At 39.7% G+C, this 22,271-nt stretch overlaps 1 protein-coding gene across 7 annotated transcripts in view; it reads right to left on the minus strand.

Annotated features, from left to right (window-relative positions):
• rif1 (replication timing regulatory factor 1) overlaps positions 1-22,271 on the minus strand; it is a 99,824-nt gene that overhangs the window by 24,990 nt on the left and 52,563 nt on the right. For all 7 annotated transcript variants that reach the window (XM_068034922.1, XM_068034915.1, XM_068034918.1 and 4 more), the window contains 13 exons: positions 21,672-21,852; positions 21,351-21,458; positions 20,164-20,313; positions 18,151-18,250; positions 15,857-16,136; positions 10,664-10,712; positions 9,299-9,501; positions 8,759-8,858; positions 7,558-7,683; positions 6,878-7,023; positions 6,172-6,261; positions 5,092-5,149; positions 915-3,869 (listed from right to left, as the gene is read on the minus strand). In XM_068034922.1, the coding sequence (XP_067891023.1) occupies positions 915-3,869; positions 5,092-5,149; positions 6,172-6,261; positions 6,878-7,023; positions 7,558-7,683; positions 8,759-8,858; positions 9,299-9,501; positions 10,664-10,712; positions 15,857-16,136; positions 18,151-18,250; positions 20,164-20,313; positions 21,351-21,458; positions 21,672-21,852 (4,546 nt within the window). The remainder of the gene's footprint in view (positions 1-914; positions 3,870-5,091; positions 5,150-6,171; positions 6,262-6,877; positions 7,024-7,557; positions 7,684-8,758; positions 8,859-9,298; positions 9,502-10,663; positions 10,713-15,856; positions 16,137-18,150; positions 18,251-20,163; positions 20,314-21,350; positions 21,459-21,671; positions 21,853-22,271) is intronic.

Here is a 22,271-nt window from a genome sequence, read left to right on the forward strand (position 1 = left end):
CTGCTAATCCCTATAAATCAGGTTCAGAAGGACAATAAAACACAAATTCTGTCTTTATTTTGTGGAATTGCAGAATTTTTACCCGTGTCTTGGGGGCAGGTGGATCTGCATTCCACAATTGTAATTGGGATTTGCAGATAGAGATATGGAAGTTGAAAACCAAATACAACAGACTGACAATCCAACGCCTGAACTAGACAGGACCATCAGTACTGCAGGAGACGGTCACTAACTGACCAGCCAGGCTGCCTTGCTAATGGGATCTGGAGAGATCTTTTCCCCCTCCACTCAGTTCTAGATAACCCTGCAAGCTAATACCCTGATGGATAAAGCTGGAGAAACACAGCATCCAACAGTGCTTGGCAATGTGAGTCAGTTAAATTCTTGCAGTTCTGTTATTCACACATGGGGTTTAAGTCTTGACATTGGAAACACACTCCTAAGCTTTCTGCACTTGGGCAAGTGGGGAAGAACATATGCAAGCAATATTGGGCAAACAAATTCTGTAGGTGTTGCATGGTTCAGAGATTTAAACAGGATAATGACTTCAAAATGAAGCATCTGCCCATTTTGTTTTCTATGAAAACAAACTATAATGGCCTTCTAGCAGTAGTCATATGCAAACCTCAATTGTCAGCAAGCTGACTTTAAAGGCAGCATAACTCAACCTCATTCTATTACTCAATGTCCATAAATATACACCAAGCAGAGGTCAACGGGATAGCTTCACTGATATTTCAAACTAATCCAAGGAACTGATGTCAACCGTAAATTACCAGTATTATGCCCAAGATCAGCTAATTCAGCACAGACCAGAAGTCTAACCTGTGGCCTTCATGGTCTGTTTGGTTCAACTACTCATTAAAAAAGTTTACATGCAAATTTATCCAAAATAAAATATTTATTTTATATACCTTATTCATTGGAGAAGGAGAATCATTTTCAGATGGCCGTTTAATTCCTTTCTTGAGGATACTTGTAGAAGGTGATGCTGTAGGTGACCACACACAGCATGCTTGCATTCCAGAAGGACTGTGCATTGAACCAATCAGAAATGTGGCATCATCATTTTTAGTCTTTTGTGGCGATTCCATGAGATGCTCTGAAGTGTGCTCAACTACTTTACTGTCTGGTATCACAGGTTTGGGGAGCTCAATATCTGTGGTTAACTGCACCTCAGAAAGTGGTTCTGTATTACCATCAGATTCTGCATCTTTAAAATGCGCTGCAGTTACTGGTTCATCCTGTATAGTTGTTTTGTCAAATGGGGTTGAAACACTTGTCCCTTCCATCTGATCTGATTCAGCTTGCACTGTGGTCACTTTGTCAACTGGTGAAGTAACACCTGTCCTACTCATTTGATCTCGATCCAATTCACAGCCTGCTAGAGTTTCTTTGCTTTCCAACTGTTCACCTTCCATTAAGGCAGCAGACTCACCAGCATCATTGGACACTGGCTCACCTTCTGATGTTGACATTTCAGCAGTGCCATCAGCTTCCTCGATTAATTCGACTTGCCCATTCTTTCCACAATTTGGAGTTTCTTCTGCTTGCCGCTCCGCAGAAGATTCCTCCACCACTTTACGCTCTGCGGAAGAGTCCTCCACTCCCACTTCCCGCTCCGCGGAAGAGTCCTCCACCACTTTCCGCTTTGCGGAAGAGTCCTCCACTCCCACTTCCCGCTCCACAGAAGAGTCCTCCATCACTTTCTGCTCTATGGGAGTTTCAATCCTTCGAATGATCTTTTTCTCTTCAGCCAAATCCATCTCAGATGCAACAGTACTAAGGGAAGCACCAAAAAACTGTATTTTGCTATTCTGAGAGAGGGGTGTGCTGAACGCACACGGTCCATCATTTACAGTGTCGTTAAACTTGGGGCTTTCTAATAGCCTTTCTGAAGAATATATTGAAGAGCTCAGATGTGGATTATGCTCTTTCTGATCAGGAGGCGGCTCTTTGGTGGAACTCTCTTTGCTTTCCACCCGCAACCTCCCATGCTGTTGTGAAGAGTCTTTACAACAATCACAGTTTTTAGTTTTCCTGGTCCTTTTACTTCTCACATGGCACTCCTTCAACTGCTGGTTCTTTTTGACTGGAAGCTGTACATCTGAAAGATTTGAGCAATCACTAGTTGATAATGCAGTCGTTGAAACCCCTACCTCATTAGGCAAGGGTTCAACATGGATAATTGTGCAGGCTCCTTCAGTTTTACCCCGTTCTAAATCAAGCCCAGTTTTTACACTTTCAATAGTTTCAGGTAGTTCTTTTGTGTCTTTTGCTATGCTGTTTGTTTTGGGGTCCTTTTCCACATTTGGCTCTTCAACTAAAGCGTGAGGCACTGCAGATATCTGCACAACAGCATTTATTTCATTTAGATTTTCTATATCTGCCACTTGTGTCATCATTGCAGCTTCTTGCTTATTTTCGATTTCCAATTCTTTTTCTTTCTCTGAACACTTCATCTCTACAGTTCCATTTGTTGAGCACAGTGGACTGCCCAGAGTCGGTTCATGTTCCATCACTACTTTGGTATTGCTGTCCTGAAGGGACAGCTCTTTGGTCTTTGTTTTCCCCCTAAATGTTCTTCTTTTCTTTTGACCTTCTCGAAGTTTTGAGTTGCCTTCAGAACTCTCTGATTCAGTCATGTCACAGCAGCTGTTCTCCACTTCAGACAAGCCTTGGGATGCCCTACGAGTCTGGTAGCGAGGACGGCCTTTGCCAGCAGTTGGGGTAGTTTTGATGGAATCAGAGTCCTGAGAATCAGTTTTTGAAGTCCTGCTTTTCTCAGTTGCTGACTTGCCAGATGAAGTTTTAGAATCGTTCTCTTTCCCCTTGGCAAGATCTTGATGTGGAGATGACTTACCCTGAAGAGGTTCCTCTCCTTCGTTTCGTGATCTTTTCCCCAGTTTATTATCCTCTCTTTTTTCCTTGTTGTCTGCTTGACAAGTCACTGCAACATCCAAGTGCTTCCTAGAAGAACGCCTTAGTGTTTTATTTGACAGCATTTTGGAAGAATGCTCATCACTCCCATCTTGTGTACCTGAAGCACCTTCTGAAGCTTTGTCTTTGGAAACCACAGCAGCAGATGCAGAACTTCTTTCTCCATTAGAAACACTGCCTTTTGCCTGTTTGACACCTGTCTGACTCTCAGAATCTTGGCTGCAGTCAGCTTTGCTTTTATTAGGAGTGTCTTTATCATTAGTTGAAGAATTTTCTGTTACATCAGATGACTCCCCTTCAAAACTCTTAATACTTTTGGGTGCCTTGGTGCACTTGGTTGGTTTTTCGACAGGCAGTTGTTCAAATTTATTTTTCCTGCGTCTACTGCGTTTCACCTCTGTAATTGAGGCATTAACTGATCCAGTTTTTGTAGTACTCAAACTGACTTCCTCGCAAACCTTGTCCACTTCAAGCTGTGATGTATTTGCCACCTCCATTGCTTTGTCCTGCCGAGGAACAAAAACTTCAGCAACTGCAAATTTAACCAAAGGCGAGTTACTGAAGTAGCACGTAGCGGAGGGATCAAACTTCTCCAGAGTAATAAACGACTGTCTTCTGCTGCCAGTTTTTTGTGGTGTCCCAGAGATGACATCAGAGGAGGTGGAACTGCCACTGACATCTGCACTACTGATCCCAGATTCAGAAGCACCACCAGTGCAGTTTGACGTAGATTCAGCCACCATATTACTCACTTCCTTCTGTTTGCCATCACAAGCAGGAGCTACAGAATCTTCAGCAATTTGTTCAGTTCTACTTCCCTCATGACCAGCACACTCCTGGTCAGTTCCTTGATCAAGCAATTTACCTTCACTGCTTGCCTCCATTGCAACCTGTGTATCAAGCTCATTTTCAGTTTCCATATTTTGATTCTGAAAAAAATAATTCTGAATGTTACAATTGACAGAACGAAACAGAAATAATCCAGGCCTTGCCTTCCAGAAAGGAGGCGCTCATTACAGTGCAAGACTTCAACACGCAAACATTTGAACACTTTCCATCCATTGCCAGCATCAATCACGAGAAAAGGTCAGCAGCGCCAAATACAAGCATCTCTTTTGTGTGTGCAAATCTCCTGAATTCAGAAGAATGTCTCTTCTTGCATCAGTGTTCCAGGCAGAAATACTTGTCTGGTAAGGTTAACAAACTTGTACTTCAGCATCCTGGTAGGAGCATTTTGCAAATTTACACTAGAGACCCATCCCCACAACTGCTTCCATCAGAGGTCAGAATTAAATCAATATGAGGTCAGAATTAAATCAATATTTGGTCTGAGAAAGACCTGTCGTTGGAATGAATATATGGATAAACCTCCACAAGCTTACCTTAATAAAATTTACCAACTTGTATTTCAATAATAATAAAATAATAGGCAGGGCAGCTGGTTAGCGCATTAATTAACCACATGAGCAATAGAATGTAGATTTGCAGCGCCATTTACATTGATACAAGACAGAATTTGGAAAGAACAGGGATTGTCCTCTTTGGACCTTTCCCACATATCTCTTGGAGACCAATTTGAGTCTCACAGCAGACTGTCTTATTGAATATAAGGCTGAAGCCCAATGTGATGAAAATAGATTTAAAAAGAGGCATTATGTCCAAGGCAGATTATAACACTAAGGAATCTTTCATAGTGACATATCCACCTCCAGACTAAAGTAGAATCAAATCAGTTAATTCTCATAAATCCATTAAGAGTGCCATTCCTAAAACTAACATTCACCTTGCGGCTAGATCTCACTTACAGCTAATCACTTACAAAATAATTTTATTAAAAGCTGCCAGGTAATAATGTAATTAATTAATTAAAAAGATCTGGAATTGAAAGCTAGTTTCAGTAATGGTGCCATGAAACCATCAATTGTCATAAAAACCCATCAGGTTCACTAATGTCCTTTAGGGAAGGAAATCTACTGTCCTTACCTGGTCTGGCCTACATGCGACTCCAGACCCACAGCAATGTGGTTGACTCTTAACTGCCCTCTGAAATGGCTGAGCAAGTCACTCATTTAACAGAAACTTGGGATGGGCAACGAATGCTGGCCTGCCAGTGACACCCACATTCCATAAAAGAATTCTAAAAAAACTCACCTCTGGTGGTTTTTCAGAAGTTTTGTCTGTTTCTTCAGCTTCTATGGCAGGTTTACCGCTAGAAAAAAAGCACACACAGAATTAGACCAAGTACACAAAATGGGACTTTTGGCAATATGGAAGCCTCACTAACTAGAATTTGCAAAATAAGAAATTCAAAAGATAAGAACAAGGATGGTTTTTGATTGACAAACCTATAACGTGGGTGGGTGTGGAAAATAAAAATTGCTTCTGCAATAACTTCAAATGAAGCTCAGTTCAAGCCAGAACAATGTAAAATTGCCCCATCCATTATGGTTCAGACTAGAGAACAATATTGCCTTTTCCGCACTTCATTCACCATTTCTTTAAGCAAAATGAGGTTCACCAACTACATGGTTATGAAAAAAGGGGGATAAAAAAAAAACACACAATATGGGGCAGCACACTGTCCACAGAGGCATCTCTAAAACTGGTATTAAAGGCCCATGCTCAAGACATATGTGGTAAGCTGAGATCAAACATTAATTTTGCAATGATTGGATTAATACTGAAAATGCAACAATGAGTACTTGAGGTGAATAGCATAGATGAGTCTAAGGGGAAGCTAGCTAAGTATATGAGGGAGAAAGGAACAGAAGGATATGCTGATAGGATTTGAAGAAGAACATGGAAGGAGACTGGCATGGAGCATAACAGCCGGCATAAAGGTCTGTTTCCGTGTTGCAAATTCTAAGATTAGTCTTACAAAGTTTGCACTTGTACTCAAACAGTCTGCCAGCTCTCATGAGCTCTTGGGCTGCAGTACATCTTTAGCAGTACATTTAATACCACACACAGCCCTATCCACATAATTTCAACAATAAGTTAATTCCGCAGAGTGTAGCAAGTTTTTCTAAAATAACCCAAGTAAGAGCTGCTGTAATTTGATGAAAGTTTTCAAACATTCTTCCCTCCTCAAACCGCATTGCTCAAAATAAAACAGCACACCAAACATTCACAGTTTGCATTAGACACGACACAAAGAGTTTGGGTGTTAATGAATTCTGTTAACATGCAGACTAAATGGCATGGCAAATAAGAGTAAAACGATTTACTTACGAACTGCCCTCCTGAGATTGTGCATACTGGGAAAACAAGTGGGAATCCTGAGACGCATCCAAGTTATTGTACATTGCGGGAATGTCAATCCTGTTTTCGGGGAAATAAATCTTAAAATGGACAAGCCCTTTTAAATACTTTTGTAATATATATCTGCTGTATAGGTTACAAGGATAGGTAAGTCATAAAAAGCAAGTTTCATGCCAAACAGCTGACAAAAAGATCACTTGCACAAGTGCTTAGATAACACTACTCCAATTTTCTCTCAAAAACTTGCATAAAAAGACATTTATAAACATTTTACAGTAAACAAATTGCATTCTTTAAAATAAAAGACTATTTAGAATGTTAAGATCCCAGCTGAGACTTAAAAAAAAACTTGGTCAAACACAAAATGATAAAAATTTTCATGTACGAAAAAAAAAGCAAAATAATTGCAACATTTTTCTCCTTATTGATAATGTTAGGATCAAAGTAAAAGGACAGGTTCAGCTACAGACCTTAGAGGCGAATATGACCCACCTCATTCCCAAATAGTTTGCATGCACCTACTCCATATTACAAAAATATGTTTCCCACCACCCCGTCTCCCAAAGTCCAAAGCAAGGGTGATGGCCATCTGATATAAATGGGATCCATCCTAGTTTTCTTCTGTGGGAAATAAGCATCTCTCTAGACAATGACAACCCTTGTCTCTTCAACCCACCTCTTTGTTTGTAACACCTCTTTTTGATGCTCAGTCAGTATCCGCTGTTTAGGTTCAGGTGGTATAAACACAAAATCTATCGATTTCTCCTCCTCCAGAAGTAGCTCTCGTCGTGGCATTTTGGGAGAAGAAAAATCTAGTTTCAGCTGGAAGTGGGGGGGGGGGGCGGAAACAGAGAGAAAAAAAGAGAAAAAGAGTGAGCGAGAAAGCGAGCGAGAAAAATATTTAAATCTGCCTCAAACAATGAATATATAGCAGAAAGCCTTCAGCCTCCGCAGAACAATAGCAGTGTTAACACATGTGCTAAACAGTCTTACTGCAAAATTAAGATTCTAAAAATTAAATTCTTTGCTTCCAAATAGGAACTTTGGTGCTCTCAAGGTCAATACCGGACGATTTCACATCAATGCTATACTACTGAACTAAGCATCTTACCCAAAAAGAGTCCTATTTTTGAGTCTGCATAAGTTTGCATTAGCTCTCCAAAAATATATTCACCAGAAAACAAAACTTTAAAACCCTCCTATCCCATATAAATTTTAAATACTTTTTACTTTCTTACAACTTTGAAGCAGTATCCTCAAATGCTCACAGCATTATGTTAGCAATCCTTTGAATCCGATGTCACTATTTTATAAAACCGGCCTCATTCAAATACAAAACATTTGTACCCAACTTACTTTTGCTGGAGTTTGAGGTGAACTCTTCTCTCTCAGTTCTTCAGCTCTAGCAAGCAATGACTCTCTTTTTCCAACAGAATTTACTTCCACACCACTGACTTTAGCATCTAACTGGGAATGTTCTGACTGCAAAAAAAGTATACATTAAAAAAAAAGGCCACTAAAGCAACTAATCCATGCATTTTCTGTAGGATATTTAGTAATCAGCACACGTATTCTTTGCCTACAGCAAAGAATCAAATGAGTGAGGATGTGTTCAGCTCTTGGAAAGGTATAGGGTTCAAAAAGAGAGACAATGTCGCCAGTTTCTATTTCAGAACGACATCTCTCACAGTCTAAATATATGTAAATATGTATTTCCAGATTAAAATACCTTATTAAACAATGCCCCATTAGAAAAGAGTTTAAAAGCGGATTATAATTGTTGCATCTTTTAAATTCCAGTTGAAGAATGCCTAAACTGGGAGACATGAAACCACTATTAGGGGATCTGCTCACAACTAGTACAACCTTCAAAATCCAAAAGTCACCAACTGCATCATACATTGGCAAAATAAAACGCACTTAAAAAAGGAATGCGGATACCACAAGCAAATTTTGCATTTATTACCCATTCCTAGTTGCTCCAAGAAGGTGGCAGTGGGCTGCAATCGTGAACCGTTACAGTCTATATGCAGAAGGTACTTCAAAAATGTTATTCCTGGTAACCGAGCAGGTGGCGAAGTAACTTCAGAGGCCAGTTACATGGTGTGGGGGCTGCAATCAAATATAGGCCACACCATGCAAGGGCAACAGGATTCTTGCCCTAAAAAAGGCATTCGTGAAGCAGCAATGTTTTTACAACAGACAGCTTCATGGTACTTTTACTGACACCAGCGTTAATTATTCGAAAAAAAAATCAAATCTCAAACTGCCATGCTGGGGGGACTGAAAGTGCAGAAGTATTAAAATATTTTGCTCCACTATTTTGTGCTTTGTGGAATTTGGACTCTTAAACAGTGTGGTACATTTGCAGCTAGGTATGTCAAATTTTCTCACATAGCTAAATGAAGGAATATCCTCAAATCCATTTGTGAAATACTAGAGCCTGAGCACAGGGCATTCAAAACTCATGACTTTAGAATATTTACTTTGGGTTCTCGTCTTATTATAGCTAGTGCTTTGTCACAGAAAAAACATTAAGAGTGCTTTACAAACTTACCAAATCTGAGTAAGGCCCACTGGACACTTCCATCAACTCTAATGCCTCAAAACCAGGCAAGATTATGGGAGTTTTCTGCTTGACCCGACTTAACACTAGCCTATAGTGAAGCAGTAAATGTTTCAGTGAAGCAAAAATTCAACTTGTCATATATATTTTTAAAAGACCTCTAGAGAGAAAACCCATTAAACAAATACATGAATAATTCAGAAGCAACGCTGCATTAAAAGTTAAACAGTGTTGAAATTTAAGGTCAAAAGCACATGCATTAAAAAAGTTTAAAATCAGCACACCTTTTGATTTGTTTTTATAAAGAGAACATAATGATCATCTTTAAATAGTTAGATCCATATTTCAAGTATAATCATATGAGAATAAATAGGCTGAAGGAATACAACACAACAGAAGTCTGGCCAATCAATATCTTAAAGCACATTAAAAATAAATTTAAACCAAGCTTGAACAGAATACCTTTCTATTCAACAGAAGCATCTCGAAGAGTTACAGTCCAATACCCACACAAAACAAAGTCACACTCACTTCATTTGCTGCGGGTAGTTTAATGCAGTACTTTTGGCAAATGTAGCATTCCAAAACTGTGCGGTCTGGTTCCTGATTTGCCGGTTCTTGTGTAGGAAAGTGCTGTTCAGCAGCGATGACAGTTGTTCCAGCAAATTGCTGTCATACGGGGATGTATAACGGGACTGCAAGCAAAGAAGAATATCCGCGTAGAGCTTCTCCAACTGCAGGAAAGAGCAACAATTCAACCACAAAACAAGACAGGCATCCAATATTTTGAACAAACTTAAAGTCTAATCAAGACTGCCACAAAAGCAAAAAAATTCCACCCCACCATTTTTGTTTCAAGCATGCCAGTTCAAACGCAATAGGGCAAAAAAGCACTAAAGCATTATTAAAATGATTCCACCTCCAAAATTCAGCACATACAGGGGGCAGGGAGAAGAAACAGGAGATACAACTCCCAAATAGTTGAGAGTCTGGTAGTTTATAGCTGGAAACTGGAAAAATTTTATAGAAACCAAAAACTCCCATGTGCATATTATGATCTATGAGGAGATGCATTGCAAAGATTTAAAAATATTACATCCAATTGTCACTAAAAGATCAGCAAGGTGCAATTTGTCAGTGCCATGTAAGATCTGGACTTGTACCAGACATCACCGAAAAAGTTGCAATAACTTAATAACCATTCCAGGTCTAATCAAATGGGAAGAGCTGTGCAACGCAGAAGGGATAAAAGAAACAACTGATACCAAGCAGGATTTAGAAGGCAGTTGAAAAAGTAGATTTTGAGGAAGCTTTCGAAGAGGCGATAAGTGTAGCAAGATTGGGAGCTAAAAGATGTAGATGGAAGTTTTAGCAACAATTGGACATGAACAATATAATTGAAGTGAAAATGAACAGCCAGGCGTGGAATTTGTATTTCAATAATGAAATATACCAATGATTTCAAACTTTCTATTTCAGCCCAATTGAGCAGTCAGTCAGAGGAGGAGAGGGAATCAGAGGGGTGGATGGAGAGTTTCTGATGGGAGCTAAACAGGATTGCTTCTGTACGGCCAATATTGTGTCGGCGAAAGTGCTGGGTCACCATAACTTGACGGAAAAACCACAAGTCAGACAGTACAGGTTGGTAAACTTTAAACCTCAAGAATGTCAGGAGTAGACGGTATTTCTGGGTGGGGGAAAATGACTTAATTCCATGATGTTCTCAAACTACCAGCCCATCTCTCCCAGACTAGTTTGATTATCACCATCCTAACAGATTATATATTGATTAGTCTTCACAGCCAGAAATTAGCACGTGGCACAACCAGAGGATGAGAAAAGAGAAAATTTTAAATAAAACAGCAATTATTATGCAATTTATAACTGCCTGGTTACCTTGCTGCACAGATGAGTGGTGTAGACCTTTGAAGTGCCATTAACAGGACTAAAAAAGAAAAATAAAGCAATCAGAAATGAAATGCAGTGACATAAGCAACAAAGACAATAAAACAAGGCACTAACCAGTCAGCAATTTCAAACGTCTTTCATTATAATAAACCTAACTATGCAACTAAGTAAAGGGACACAGCAACAAATGCAGAATTCACTAGACTAAGACGTAACAAGTACAATGTAGGCAGTATTAATCTAAAAAAAAAAGGCTATGCTTGGTCACTTCAGAGAAACTTGTACCCCATTTGAAACAACCAACCTCCACATACCTAAGTCCAAGTACATAGTGAAGCTGTATAACGACTTTGCAGTTACCCAAGGCATTCCAAATTATTTGTGAACATAAGCATTGGTTGCATTTGCTCAAAACGAATGAATGAATTGAGTATACCAGTGGTTGCGAGCAGCTGAGTTTCAAAAAATGTTTGAAATAACATCCTACAATGATGGCAACAACAATGCCTACAATGATAGGCATAACGTTCTGTAAATTAATAAAAAAAAACAGCAGCTACTCAAAATTTACATCACAGAAACAGGCCATTTGGCTCACTGTGTACCCTCCACACCTCTTTTTATTCCCTTCTCTTACAAACCAATTATCTAATATACTCTTAAATATTTGACAGTCTGTGTTCCTAGAACTAACTCCACTTGTGCATTCCACAGCCTCATAACCCTCTGTATAAAGCAGTTTCTCTAGTACTCGGTCCTAAATCTGAAATTTACATTTGTAACTGTGCCCCTTGTTCTAGACCCCTCAATCACTAGAATTTTTTTTCTGCCTCATCTATTCATAATTTTAAGCAGCTCTTTTCAAATTATTCATGATCTCCTGTCCTTACAAAAATGCCGCCAATTCTTCACACCTCTTCATATTTCTTCACATCATAGCATCTTAGTGAATCTGTGCTTGCTTCATCATCATTCTTAGCGAGTTCAAAAACTGCACACAGCATTCCAAATGTGGTATATTCACCAGTGAAGCTCAATTTTTATATATTGCTGCTCTTACTATAAAACCAATTTCATTAGTTTTTTTTAAAACTAGCTTTATCTACTTTAAGTGCTGCTTTTACAGTCTTGTGATCTGAATCCCTAAATCCTTCTGCGCCTACAGTCTATCAAAATGTAACAGCACACATTTACTGACCATAAAACCATCGAAAAATTACGGCACAGAAAGAAGCCATTCAGCCTGTCGTGTCCGTGCCAGCCAAAAAGACTAGCCGCCCAATCTAATCCCACCTTCCAGCACCTGGTCCATAGCCTTGCCGGTTACAGCACTTCAGGTACATGTCCAGGTACCTTTTAAAAGAATTGAGGGTTTCTGCCTCCACCACTGTTCCTGGCTGCGAATTCCAGACACCCACCACCGTCTGGGTGAAAAAGTTTTACCTCATGTCCCCTCTAATCCTTCTACCAATCACTTTAAATCTGTGCCCCCTGGTAATTGACCTCTCCACTAGAGGAAACAGATCCTTCTTGTCTACTCTATCTAGGCCCCTCAATTTTGTACACCTCTATTAAGTCACCCCTCAAGCTCCTCTGTTCTAAGGAAAACACTAGCCGATCCAATTTTTTCTCAAAGCTGCAACTTTCAAGCTCTAGCAACATTTTTGTAAATCTCCGCTGTACTCTCTCCAGAGCAATTACATCCTTTCTGTAATGTGCCAACCAGAATCGTATGCAATACTTTAACTGTGACCTTCCAGCGTTTTATACAGTTCCAACATTACATCTCTGCTTTTGAATTCTATACCCTGGCCAATAAAGGAAAGCATTCCACAGGCTTTCTTCGCCATTCTATCTACCTGTCCAGCCACCTTCAGGCAGCTGTGGACATGCACTCCAAGGTCTCTCACTTCTTCTACCCCTCTCAACATCCTCCCGTTTATTGTGTATTCCCTCGCTTTATTTGCCCTCCCCAAATGCATTACCTCCCAATTATCTGGATTAAATTCCATTTGCCACTTTTCCGCCCACTCAACCAAACCATTGATATTTTTCTGGAGTCTATGGCTATCCACTTCACTATCAACTATACGGCCAATTTTTTGGTCATCAGCAAATTTCCCAATCATGCATCCCATATTGAAGTCCAAATATATACCACAAATAGCAAGGGAACCAACACTCTGTCCTGTGGAATGCCACTGCAAACAGCTTTGCATTCGCAAAAACATCCATCAATTACTACCCTTTGTTTCCTGTCCCCGAGCCAATTCTGGATCCAACTTGCCACATTCCCCTGTATCTCATGGGCTTTCATTTTACTGACCAGTCTGCTATGTGGGATCTTGTCAAATGCCTTACTAAAATCCACGTAGACCACATCCACTAGACTACCTTCATCAACCCTCTTGTTACTTCCTCAAAAAACTCAATTAAGTTAGTATGACCTTCCCTTAACAAATCCGTGCCGACTATCCCTGATTAATCTGTGCCTTTCTAAGTGGCAGTTTATCCTGGCCCTCAGAATAGATTCTAACAATTTACCCACCACCGAGGTCAGACAGACTGCCTATAATTATTTGGCCTATCCCTCGCACCCTTTTTAAACAATGGTACAACATTTGCAGACCTCCAGTCATCTGGTACCTCTAGTATCTCTGGTATCTTGTGAGGATTTGAAGATGATCCTCAGAGCATCTGCTATTTCCTCCCTGGCTTCCTTTAACAACTTGGGATGCAATCCATCCAGTCCTGGCGATTTATCCACTTTCAAGGATGTCAGACCCTCTAGTACTTCCTCTCTCATTATGCTCATCATATCTAATATTTCACACTCCTCTTTAACTACAATGTCTACATCAACCCTCTCTTTTGTGAAGACAAACAAAAAACTCATTAAGAACCCTGCCCACATCTTCTGCATCCAAGCACAAGTTCCCTTGTACATCTCTGATAGGCCCTACCCTTTCCTTAGTTATCCTCTTGCTCTTAATGCACTGATAAAACATCTTCGGGTTTTTCTTGATTTTTCCTGCCAATATTTTTTCATGTCCTCTCTTTGCTTTTCATTTTCCTTTTTTACTTCATCCCTGCACTTTCCATACTCCTCTAAGCTTTCTAAAGTATTAAGATTTTTGTGATCGTCATAAGCTTTCTTTTTCTGCTTTAACTTACCCTGTAAGCTTCTAGATAACCAGGGTTCTCTAAATTTGGCAGTACCACCCTTTATCTTTGTGGGGACATGCCAACACTATGCCTGTGGTATCTGAATGCTTCCCACTGGTTTGCCACTGATTTTCCTTCAAGTAGCTGCATCCAGTCCACTTTCGCCAGGTCACCTCCCAGTTTCTTAAAATTTACCTACCCCAATTTAGAACTTTTACTCCTGTTTTATCTTTGTCCTTTCCCTGATTATGCTAAAACTTACTATATTATCTCCAAAATGATCACCCACTGTTACTTCCTCCACTTGCTCAGCTTCATTATCGAAGACTAAATCTAGAATTGTACCCCCTCTCGTTGGGCTTGTTACGTGCTGACTAAAAAAGTTCTCTTGAACGCAGTTCAAGAATTTTGTCCCCTCTGTGCTCTTCATACTGTTTGTATCCCAGTTAATCTTGGGGTAGTTGCAATCCCCAACTATTATTGCCCTATAGTTCTTGCACTCAGAAATTTGCCTACATATTTGTCCTTCTACCTTCCTCGCACTATTTTGGGGTCTATAGTACACTCCTAATAGTATGGTTGCCCCTTTTTTATTTCTGAGCTCCACCCATATGGCCTCATTTGAAGATTCATTTAGCATATCGTCCCTCCTCAAAGCTCCATTCCATCTGATACTTCTTTGCTCATTCCACCATTTTAATAATATTCCTGTGCAGCTTCCTTTCATCAAGAATTATTTAATATGCTCTTTTAGTATTGTCTTTGAATTTAGACACTCTTGGATTACTACCAGTGGTTCTCAAAATGTGGTCAGGGGACCACTGGTCTACAGTCTGGTCCAAAATACAAGTTGTGCACATCATGGCTGAGACCGTATGAGAGAACAGGCCAGAACCCTCATCCCCACCATTCGCATAATGTCACACAACTGGACCAGCTCCCATGTGCGTGTTGTGAGTCATCACAAGTGAGAGCAGCAATGTGGTTTTAAAAGCAAGATTTGTGTTACTGTTACAACATACAACCACGAGATCAGATTTTCAACACTTGTGGGGTTGAAAACAAAGGAGGAGGAACCGCCCGAATGTGGAGCCTGACACCAGACTGAAGCTCTCCAGCTTGGAACCAGACTTCACCTCACTGGTGTCCCATCAAAAGCAGCGCCATTCTTCTCATTAATTCTGATTTTTTTTTTTTTTGCAGTGGAAAGGGAAAAGCAGCAGGGACAGGACTGGTAGGTGGTCTGCAGACAAAAAAGTTTGTGAACTACTGGTCTACTAACAACAAGCGTACTGCCCTCAACTCTTGCTGTTTCCTCCCTTCTAGCCAGTTTTTCCAAATTGAATTTGTTACCCTCCCGTAATCCCCATACTCTTTCATCTTCTCCAAGTTTCCTGTGCGGTAGCTTATCGAAGGCTTTCTGAAAGTAAATGTACACCTCGTCCACAACATTTCCACTGTATCTATCACCTCTTCAACTTTGCTAAATGTAACCTATCCTTTCTGAATTCCTTCTTATCTGCTTATAATTATTTTCTCTTCATCTAGATATTTAGCACTTTTATCTTTTATTGACCATTCCAAAATCTACCCTACCACACGTGTAACTATCCAGGTTAGCTCAACCTCCCTTTGACTAGATCTAAAAAGCTTTGATACACACACACACTTATGGTATCAGAGATGCGACTGTATGGATTCTTGACATCACAAACAAAGCTAGAGCTAGATCATTTCCAGAGAAACTGCCTCCAAAATACAAAACCATCTAATTGCACGAACAAAGGAGTAATTAACCTCTAATTGATCTCAGTTATAGCAATTAGACTTTGTGGCATTAGAGAAAGATAAGAATACACACAGTTGCACTATAGTGGCAGATGAATACGTAACTCATAAGTGATATAATGCTAGTTAGTCTGATTTGCGTGAGCAATGCCACAGACAATCTTCTGTTATCTCACTGAACAGATATAGTCAATTGCAAACTGAAATGCACAAAATGATAATACATACTTTGAAGTCCTTTCATAGAAAGTTGATATGGAGCCTGCCAAGTTGGTGAACACTGCTTGAATTGCTGAAGCCAGGGACAAATGCGTGAAGATAGTAGATAGAATGCCAACAATAACAACTCCAATGGATACCATTCCTGCAGTTGGTGTTTCAAATTGAGATTCCTTGGAACTTAGTTCATGAAAAGCATCTATGATTTTCACTAAAAGTTTCAGCAGTGAAGTGAGATTTCCTAGAGGTTCCTGTTTTTTCTTTAACCAGTGGGTAGGGGTGTGTGGTGCTAGAGGAGGGAAAAAATAGACAGGCTCAGTTATTCATGCTAATTCTTCCCCAACAGGCAGAAGCCAGGCTTAGAGGCACCATCATCTCATATTGGGATGTTCAACTAGACTGAATTCCTAAAACTGTAAAAACAGCTCATTATGAAATTCCAAGCAAAGACTGGCATAATAATTGCAGTTGGAACAAGTTGTAACCATAGCAGGTATGTGCAAATCCTAGTCAATGCTTTTTTTTTTTAAAAAGAAGACGTGATGAGTGATAAAATATCAAGCCAATCTTTCCAATAAACACTGGTTACACTCCTGGCTAAATTGAGAATATTGACAAGAATTCAAATTGAATCTATTTCACATTCTGCTGGGAAGTGTTTCAAAAACTTTAATTTATATAGCACCCAGACAAGGAGATATTAGGACAGGTGACCAAAAACTTAGTCAAAGAGGTAGGTTCTAAATCACCTTCATGGAAGAGGGTAGAATGGTTTAGGGAGGGAATTCCAGAACTTAGGGCCTAGGCAGCTGAAGGCACAGCTACCAATGGTGGAAAAAAATTGAGAAATGCAAGGAGCCAGAATTGGAGGAGTGCAGACTCAGTTGTAAGACTGGAGGAGGTTAGAGGTGCTTGAAAGCAAGGATGAAAATTTCATCATGGAAACTTTGCCAGACCAGGAGCCAATGCAAGCCAGTGAGCACAGGGATGATGGTTGAATTGGACTTGGTGTAAGTTAGGATACAGGCAGCAGAGTTTTGTACAAGATCAAGTTGATAGTGGGTGCAAAGTGGGAAGCCAGGAGAGCACTGACTAGGATAGAGGTTTAAAAAAAAAAGACATGGATGGGGTTTCACAGATGAGCTGAACCAGGATTTGAGATGGCAACATTGTGGAGGTCGAAATCGATAGTCTTAGTGATGGGGGAGGATATGGTGTCAGATGCTCAGCTCAGAGTCAAATAGCACAGCAAGGCCCTGCCTCAAAATAGAAAGATAACATTTAGCATGTAGATTAGAAAGTTCAAGTTCAAATCATAATGATACAAGTGGTCTTCTCAACTTAAGATTTTCTTTCGAGATTTTTGAAAATATTTTGGGGAATCTTTTTGATCAAGCAGGTTAATGTTAGGCCTAGGAAATGGAATACTCTTGGTCAAAGCACAAATCAAAGTCAGGGATGCCCAGTTACATAGCAAAACCATCTCTGCCCAAAGGTCCGCCAGTTCTGATGAAAGGTCACAGACCTGAAATGTTAATTCTGCTTCTCTCTCCACAGGTGCTGCCTGACCTGCTGAGTATTTCCAGCACTTTCTGTTTTTATTTAATATTGTCTCAACCCCAACTTCAGAAGAACAGTAGCAACGCAACAGTGTCACTTTTTTCGAAAAAAAGTAGCTCCACATTAACCATTTCTTTTGCAAATCTAGCATCTGATTAGAGGCAGTGTTTTGCTCTGAACCTGTCATCTAGGGTCTGGGCTGCGACAACCTAAATACATTGGATTAGGATACAAACCTAATGGCCAGGACAAAAGGACAGCATGCTAAACCATTGTAACAATGTCAATTTGAGTACTTTATTCTGAAATTACAGTCCACAGCCATTGATTGAGTAACAAATATAAAACATGCAGGAAGCAATGAGCAAATCACTTCTGATTTCATGACAATTTTTAATAAATTATCTACTTAGCAAAATGGCAGAAAACAAGACAGTTTTAATCAGAATTCTTCTGTAACCATTTAATTGTTAAAGAATCATAACGACAGGGACAGAAATTCGTTATTCTGATTTGCTGCCTCTTCTAGTTCCACATTATCAGTCATATTTGGAGCAGATAGGTAAGTAAAATATTTTATTGCCTCACAGGAGGTACAAATAAAGTGAATCTATGGTAAAACCTGCTTAGCAGGTAAAATCTAATCTTCAAAGCCACAATTCTCAACTTACAATACACATTGCAGTAAGGTATTTTGGGGAGGGGGGGGAGAAATGGGGGGGAGAAGAGGAGATGGTACTTACTGCTTGTTTTTTGCTGAAACTTTGTTGAGAACTGAGAAAAGTCAACACACTCAACCATCACATTCAGGACATGAACAATGGCATCCAATGTGGATAAGTTCTGGAGAGGGGGGTAAAAGGAAACTTTAATAAATAAACTATTCTTTTACTCAGTTGTGAACTCTTCATGCACAGCAGCAACATTGCAAGACTGAAGGAGATGAGAGGGGACATTCATCTATCCGGAAAGACCCTCGTCTCCCAAAATGCTATCTTAGATAATTCCAGAGTTTTCACCTGAAGTGCATTTTATGAACTGCTTACACTTAAGAACTCCCCAATATTAGTCCTAAATTGTATTATGTCAGATTAGTCTGACATAGCAACCCTGATTTATTCTATACTATTTGCCACTTTATATATCTCTTCAAGGTTACCTCTCAGCTGACTCCTTTCCAGTCTGAAAGGAGATTTCCCAATTTTCCCTCATAACTCATGTTAGAGTTTGGGCTAGAGATTCTTCTCTGAACTGCCTTAAATTGGTTTCCCTTCGGTCACTGTGACTAGTACTGAACTGAGCACATATGCTGTTGTCTGAACCTAAGCAAAGTTAAAGCGTGACATCCTGCAATTTGCACACCATTGGGCTGTATAGTTCAATTCTCTGTTTTGCTGTTTGCCAATGCACTGATGGACCTGATAGGAAAATGGTACTTCAATTAATTAATAAAAATTTGGAATTGAAAGCTAGTCTCAGTAATTGCACCATGAAACTATGATTGATTGATTGTTAAAAACCCATCTGATTCACTAATGCCTTTTAGGGAAGGAAATCTGTCATCCTTACCTGATCTGGCCTACATAACTCCAGACCCACAACAATGTGGTTGACTCTTAAATGCCTTTTGAAATAGCCTAGTAAGCCATTTTATTGCCAAGTGCAATTGGGGATTAGCAACAAATGCTGGCCTCACCAACGACGCCCACAAAAATCTCTTTCATAGACGTCTTATAGCTATCTTATTCGTAGTTATCTTATTCCCCTACTACAGCCTGTGAACAATTAAAGCAAATTACCCAATTATCCTAAATTCTATGATAAAAGGTGTATAATTCCTGCTCAGTTCCTGGTGCTCCTTGTTCTTGGATTTCATGCTTTCAAATTATCTGTTACAGGTAGCATGGGAATGGATATCACACATGGAGTTTAAAAACTGGGGGCAACTCACTAAAGCTGCCATTTCCTATTTTCTGGTTTCAAGCCATTGAAAAGCAGGACAATGGTGTTATGATTGAGAAGTTGTATATGTTGTCTGCAATCCAAGAATAATGCTTGAACAGCCAGTTTTAGCGAGGCCAACACGAAGGGCACTACAACCAAACTCAGCACCACAGGTTAGTGAAAGGGAGTAGGGAAGAACAGCTAAGCTTTTATGTCTATCTAAAAACACCTACTGGGGGTGGGCAAGTGTAAATATTGCACTAGTAAAGAATCAGTCTCATTTGTTCTCTCTGCAGACAAGCTACCAATGCCATTGCAACTCAAATGTGGGAACAAGCCCTTGGGTGAAGTACTAAAGGCTGACCTATGTATAAAGAAGTCAGCTCCTTCACATGGAACAAAATTGGTAGAAAAAAAAAGTTAAAATGGTGGACAAATGGGGGCTGCTCGGGATTCCAGAATGATTTAAACTAAGTGTCAAAAGAAAATAGCAAACTTACCAATTTCAACAGCAGGGGGGGTTATTGAATTCTCAAATTGCAAATCAAAGGATCTCAGACACTGATTATGGAACTTGAACATTATTTGGAGCCAAGCAGTAAAGCTCCTTTTATTTTACAGTCTATGGATTCCAAAACACTTACTTCATCAAACAGAGTAGGAGTAATTTAGATGTTACATTTCATCAAGATTCAATGCTTCCAGATCAGAGATAATTTAGCAATATGCACAGCTAAAGCACTCAATACTGGATAATGACAAATCAGCACCATCCAACAAACACCCTGCTGCATACACAGATAGATACTTACAGATAAGTTGGTATCATTCAATGTGGATAAGATCTTGGCACTTAGTTCCTCACAGCATACATTGGCTTCTGCTGTTGCCACCAGAGCTGCGCAACGCACAAATGTTTTATACAACTCAGCCCACGTTTTCATCAGTGACTTCATTGTAGGCTGAAGGGTGGAAGAGAAAGATTCATTTTTCATCTTATGGCTACAGAAATACATATCCATTCAATATGCATTGCACCCAGGTCATTAAGCCAATTTTGAATGCAAATCAATGCCATATACAAAATTTGGCCAATTCTACAGCGACTAGAGTTACAACCATTTCTGGTTAAATTGATCAACAGAGCAAGAATGCTACTGCCAACACCACCCTCCACCAGAGAGAAGAAATTTTACCCCCTCCCACTGATAAACAATGCCAGCCGTAACCAATTCTCCGACCAGCCCGGATCCCAAGTGTCCCACAATTTGTGTGTGCACCCTCCTCCCCCCATCATGAATAATGTCCAGAACCAATATCTTCACCACATCACTACGGAGCCACAATGTTGGGAGAGAAGGCCTTTAAAATAATGAAAGTTTTTGATGCACGTGAAGTAAACAAGTTATTTAATGGGGATAATGAGCACTGGACCGGAGAATACGAATACACAAAACAAACTGGAGAGGTGTTCGAGATTAAAGAAAAACACATTTTCCTTGTCCTAGAAGAGGCTAGCCTCCTACGTTCCCTGCTCACAAGGTGGTGGGCAAGTGTAACTGACTATTCCCAGAGAAGGTTATTAATTTAATCAGCTGGAACCTTTAAATAAGGAGCTGGATTGATGCATCAAGAAAGGCAAGGGAGTTGAGGGGGTGCCAATGGCTTAAAATAGGATTTCCAGAGAAGTCTCGGAAGGAACTGGATATTCACTAAATCAGGATTCAACAACTGGGGTGGAAGAAAGTCCAAGATAGAATAATGATTCGTGGAACCGGGATAGAGTGGGCCTAACAGTCCAAATGGCCTTTGCATTGGACTTTGAATTCTTCGATATCCTCAAATGGTGAACAAAGCCCATCTTCATGTTCTGGTTTCATCCTTGTAAATTGTTTTTGTACCTTTGCCAGTGCTTCTATGTTCTTTTTATAACTCGAGACCAGAACCATGCACTATCTAGCTGAATTGGACAATAATGTTTCCACACAACCATTGTTACCTGTGGAAAATTCTGCTTCGAAAACAAATGATTGACGGGTATCATCAAAGCAATGTACATGGCACTGAAATTATGCTCCAGTGCATCCCCTTGATTTACTTCATTGGTCTAAAGAAAGAAACAACAATGTAAATCACAAAATTTTACAACAAAAGCAATCTATACCTTAGTATATCTAGCAAACTGTCTTTTAAACTGAAGTATATTAAAATTATTTTAGAAAATGTCCATTTTGTAAATCACAGACCAGAACTACAAGGAAGGAATGGGGGGGGGGGGGGGGGGGCGGGGAAGTAGCATTCCAACAAATAATCTTCATACCTGGGTCACCCGTTCAGTCAATGAGTTTACGACAATGCTCCACATTCGCCAAAGGTGCTCCTTGTTCACTACCAGTGTTGCGGACTTGTTAATAAGATTTAAAACTGATTCGCTGAATGCCAGTGAGCACGTGGGACCGGACAGTCCATATCCAACAAGAGTCTCAAGGATAATAAAAAACCTGAAATGTAGATTAAAAATAAAAAAATCAGTATAAGAGTACACACTTGCTGGAAGTGTTCCAACAATTATGTTGGTAACAAATTTCACAATAATCAACTGCAAATTATTTTGAGAAATTAGTTGTAATGCTGCTACAATCTTCGTGCTTCCATTTTAAATATACAACTGACCCTCCAGCACCTCCTACCACAATACTGCAAAAAAAAAACAAGATCTACATCAGACAGATTGCATGCATTCCAACTATAAATGTAAGGCATCAACATGAAATAATTTTATTAAAGTCTATACCACTTAAATTTCTCTTACAGGTATCAATTAAATCTGTCCACTGGATTCTTGCTTTACAATATCTTCTTAGTGTCCATTACACTCTAAATATAAATTTCATTTCAAAATTTCAGTGCCCTTTGCACG

The sequence above is a fragment of the Heterodontus francisci genome, chromosome 7 (genome assembly GCF_036365525.1).
Source record: "Heterodontus francisci isolate sHetFra1 chromosome 7, sHetFra1.hap1, whole genome shotgun sequence".
Taxonomy (NCBI): Eukaryota; Metazoa; Chordata; class Chondrichthyes; order Heterodontiformes; family Heterodontidae; genus Heterodontus; species Heterodontus francisci.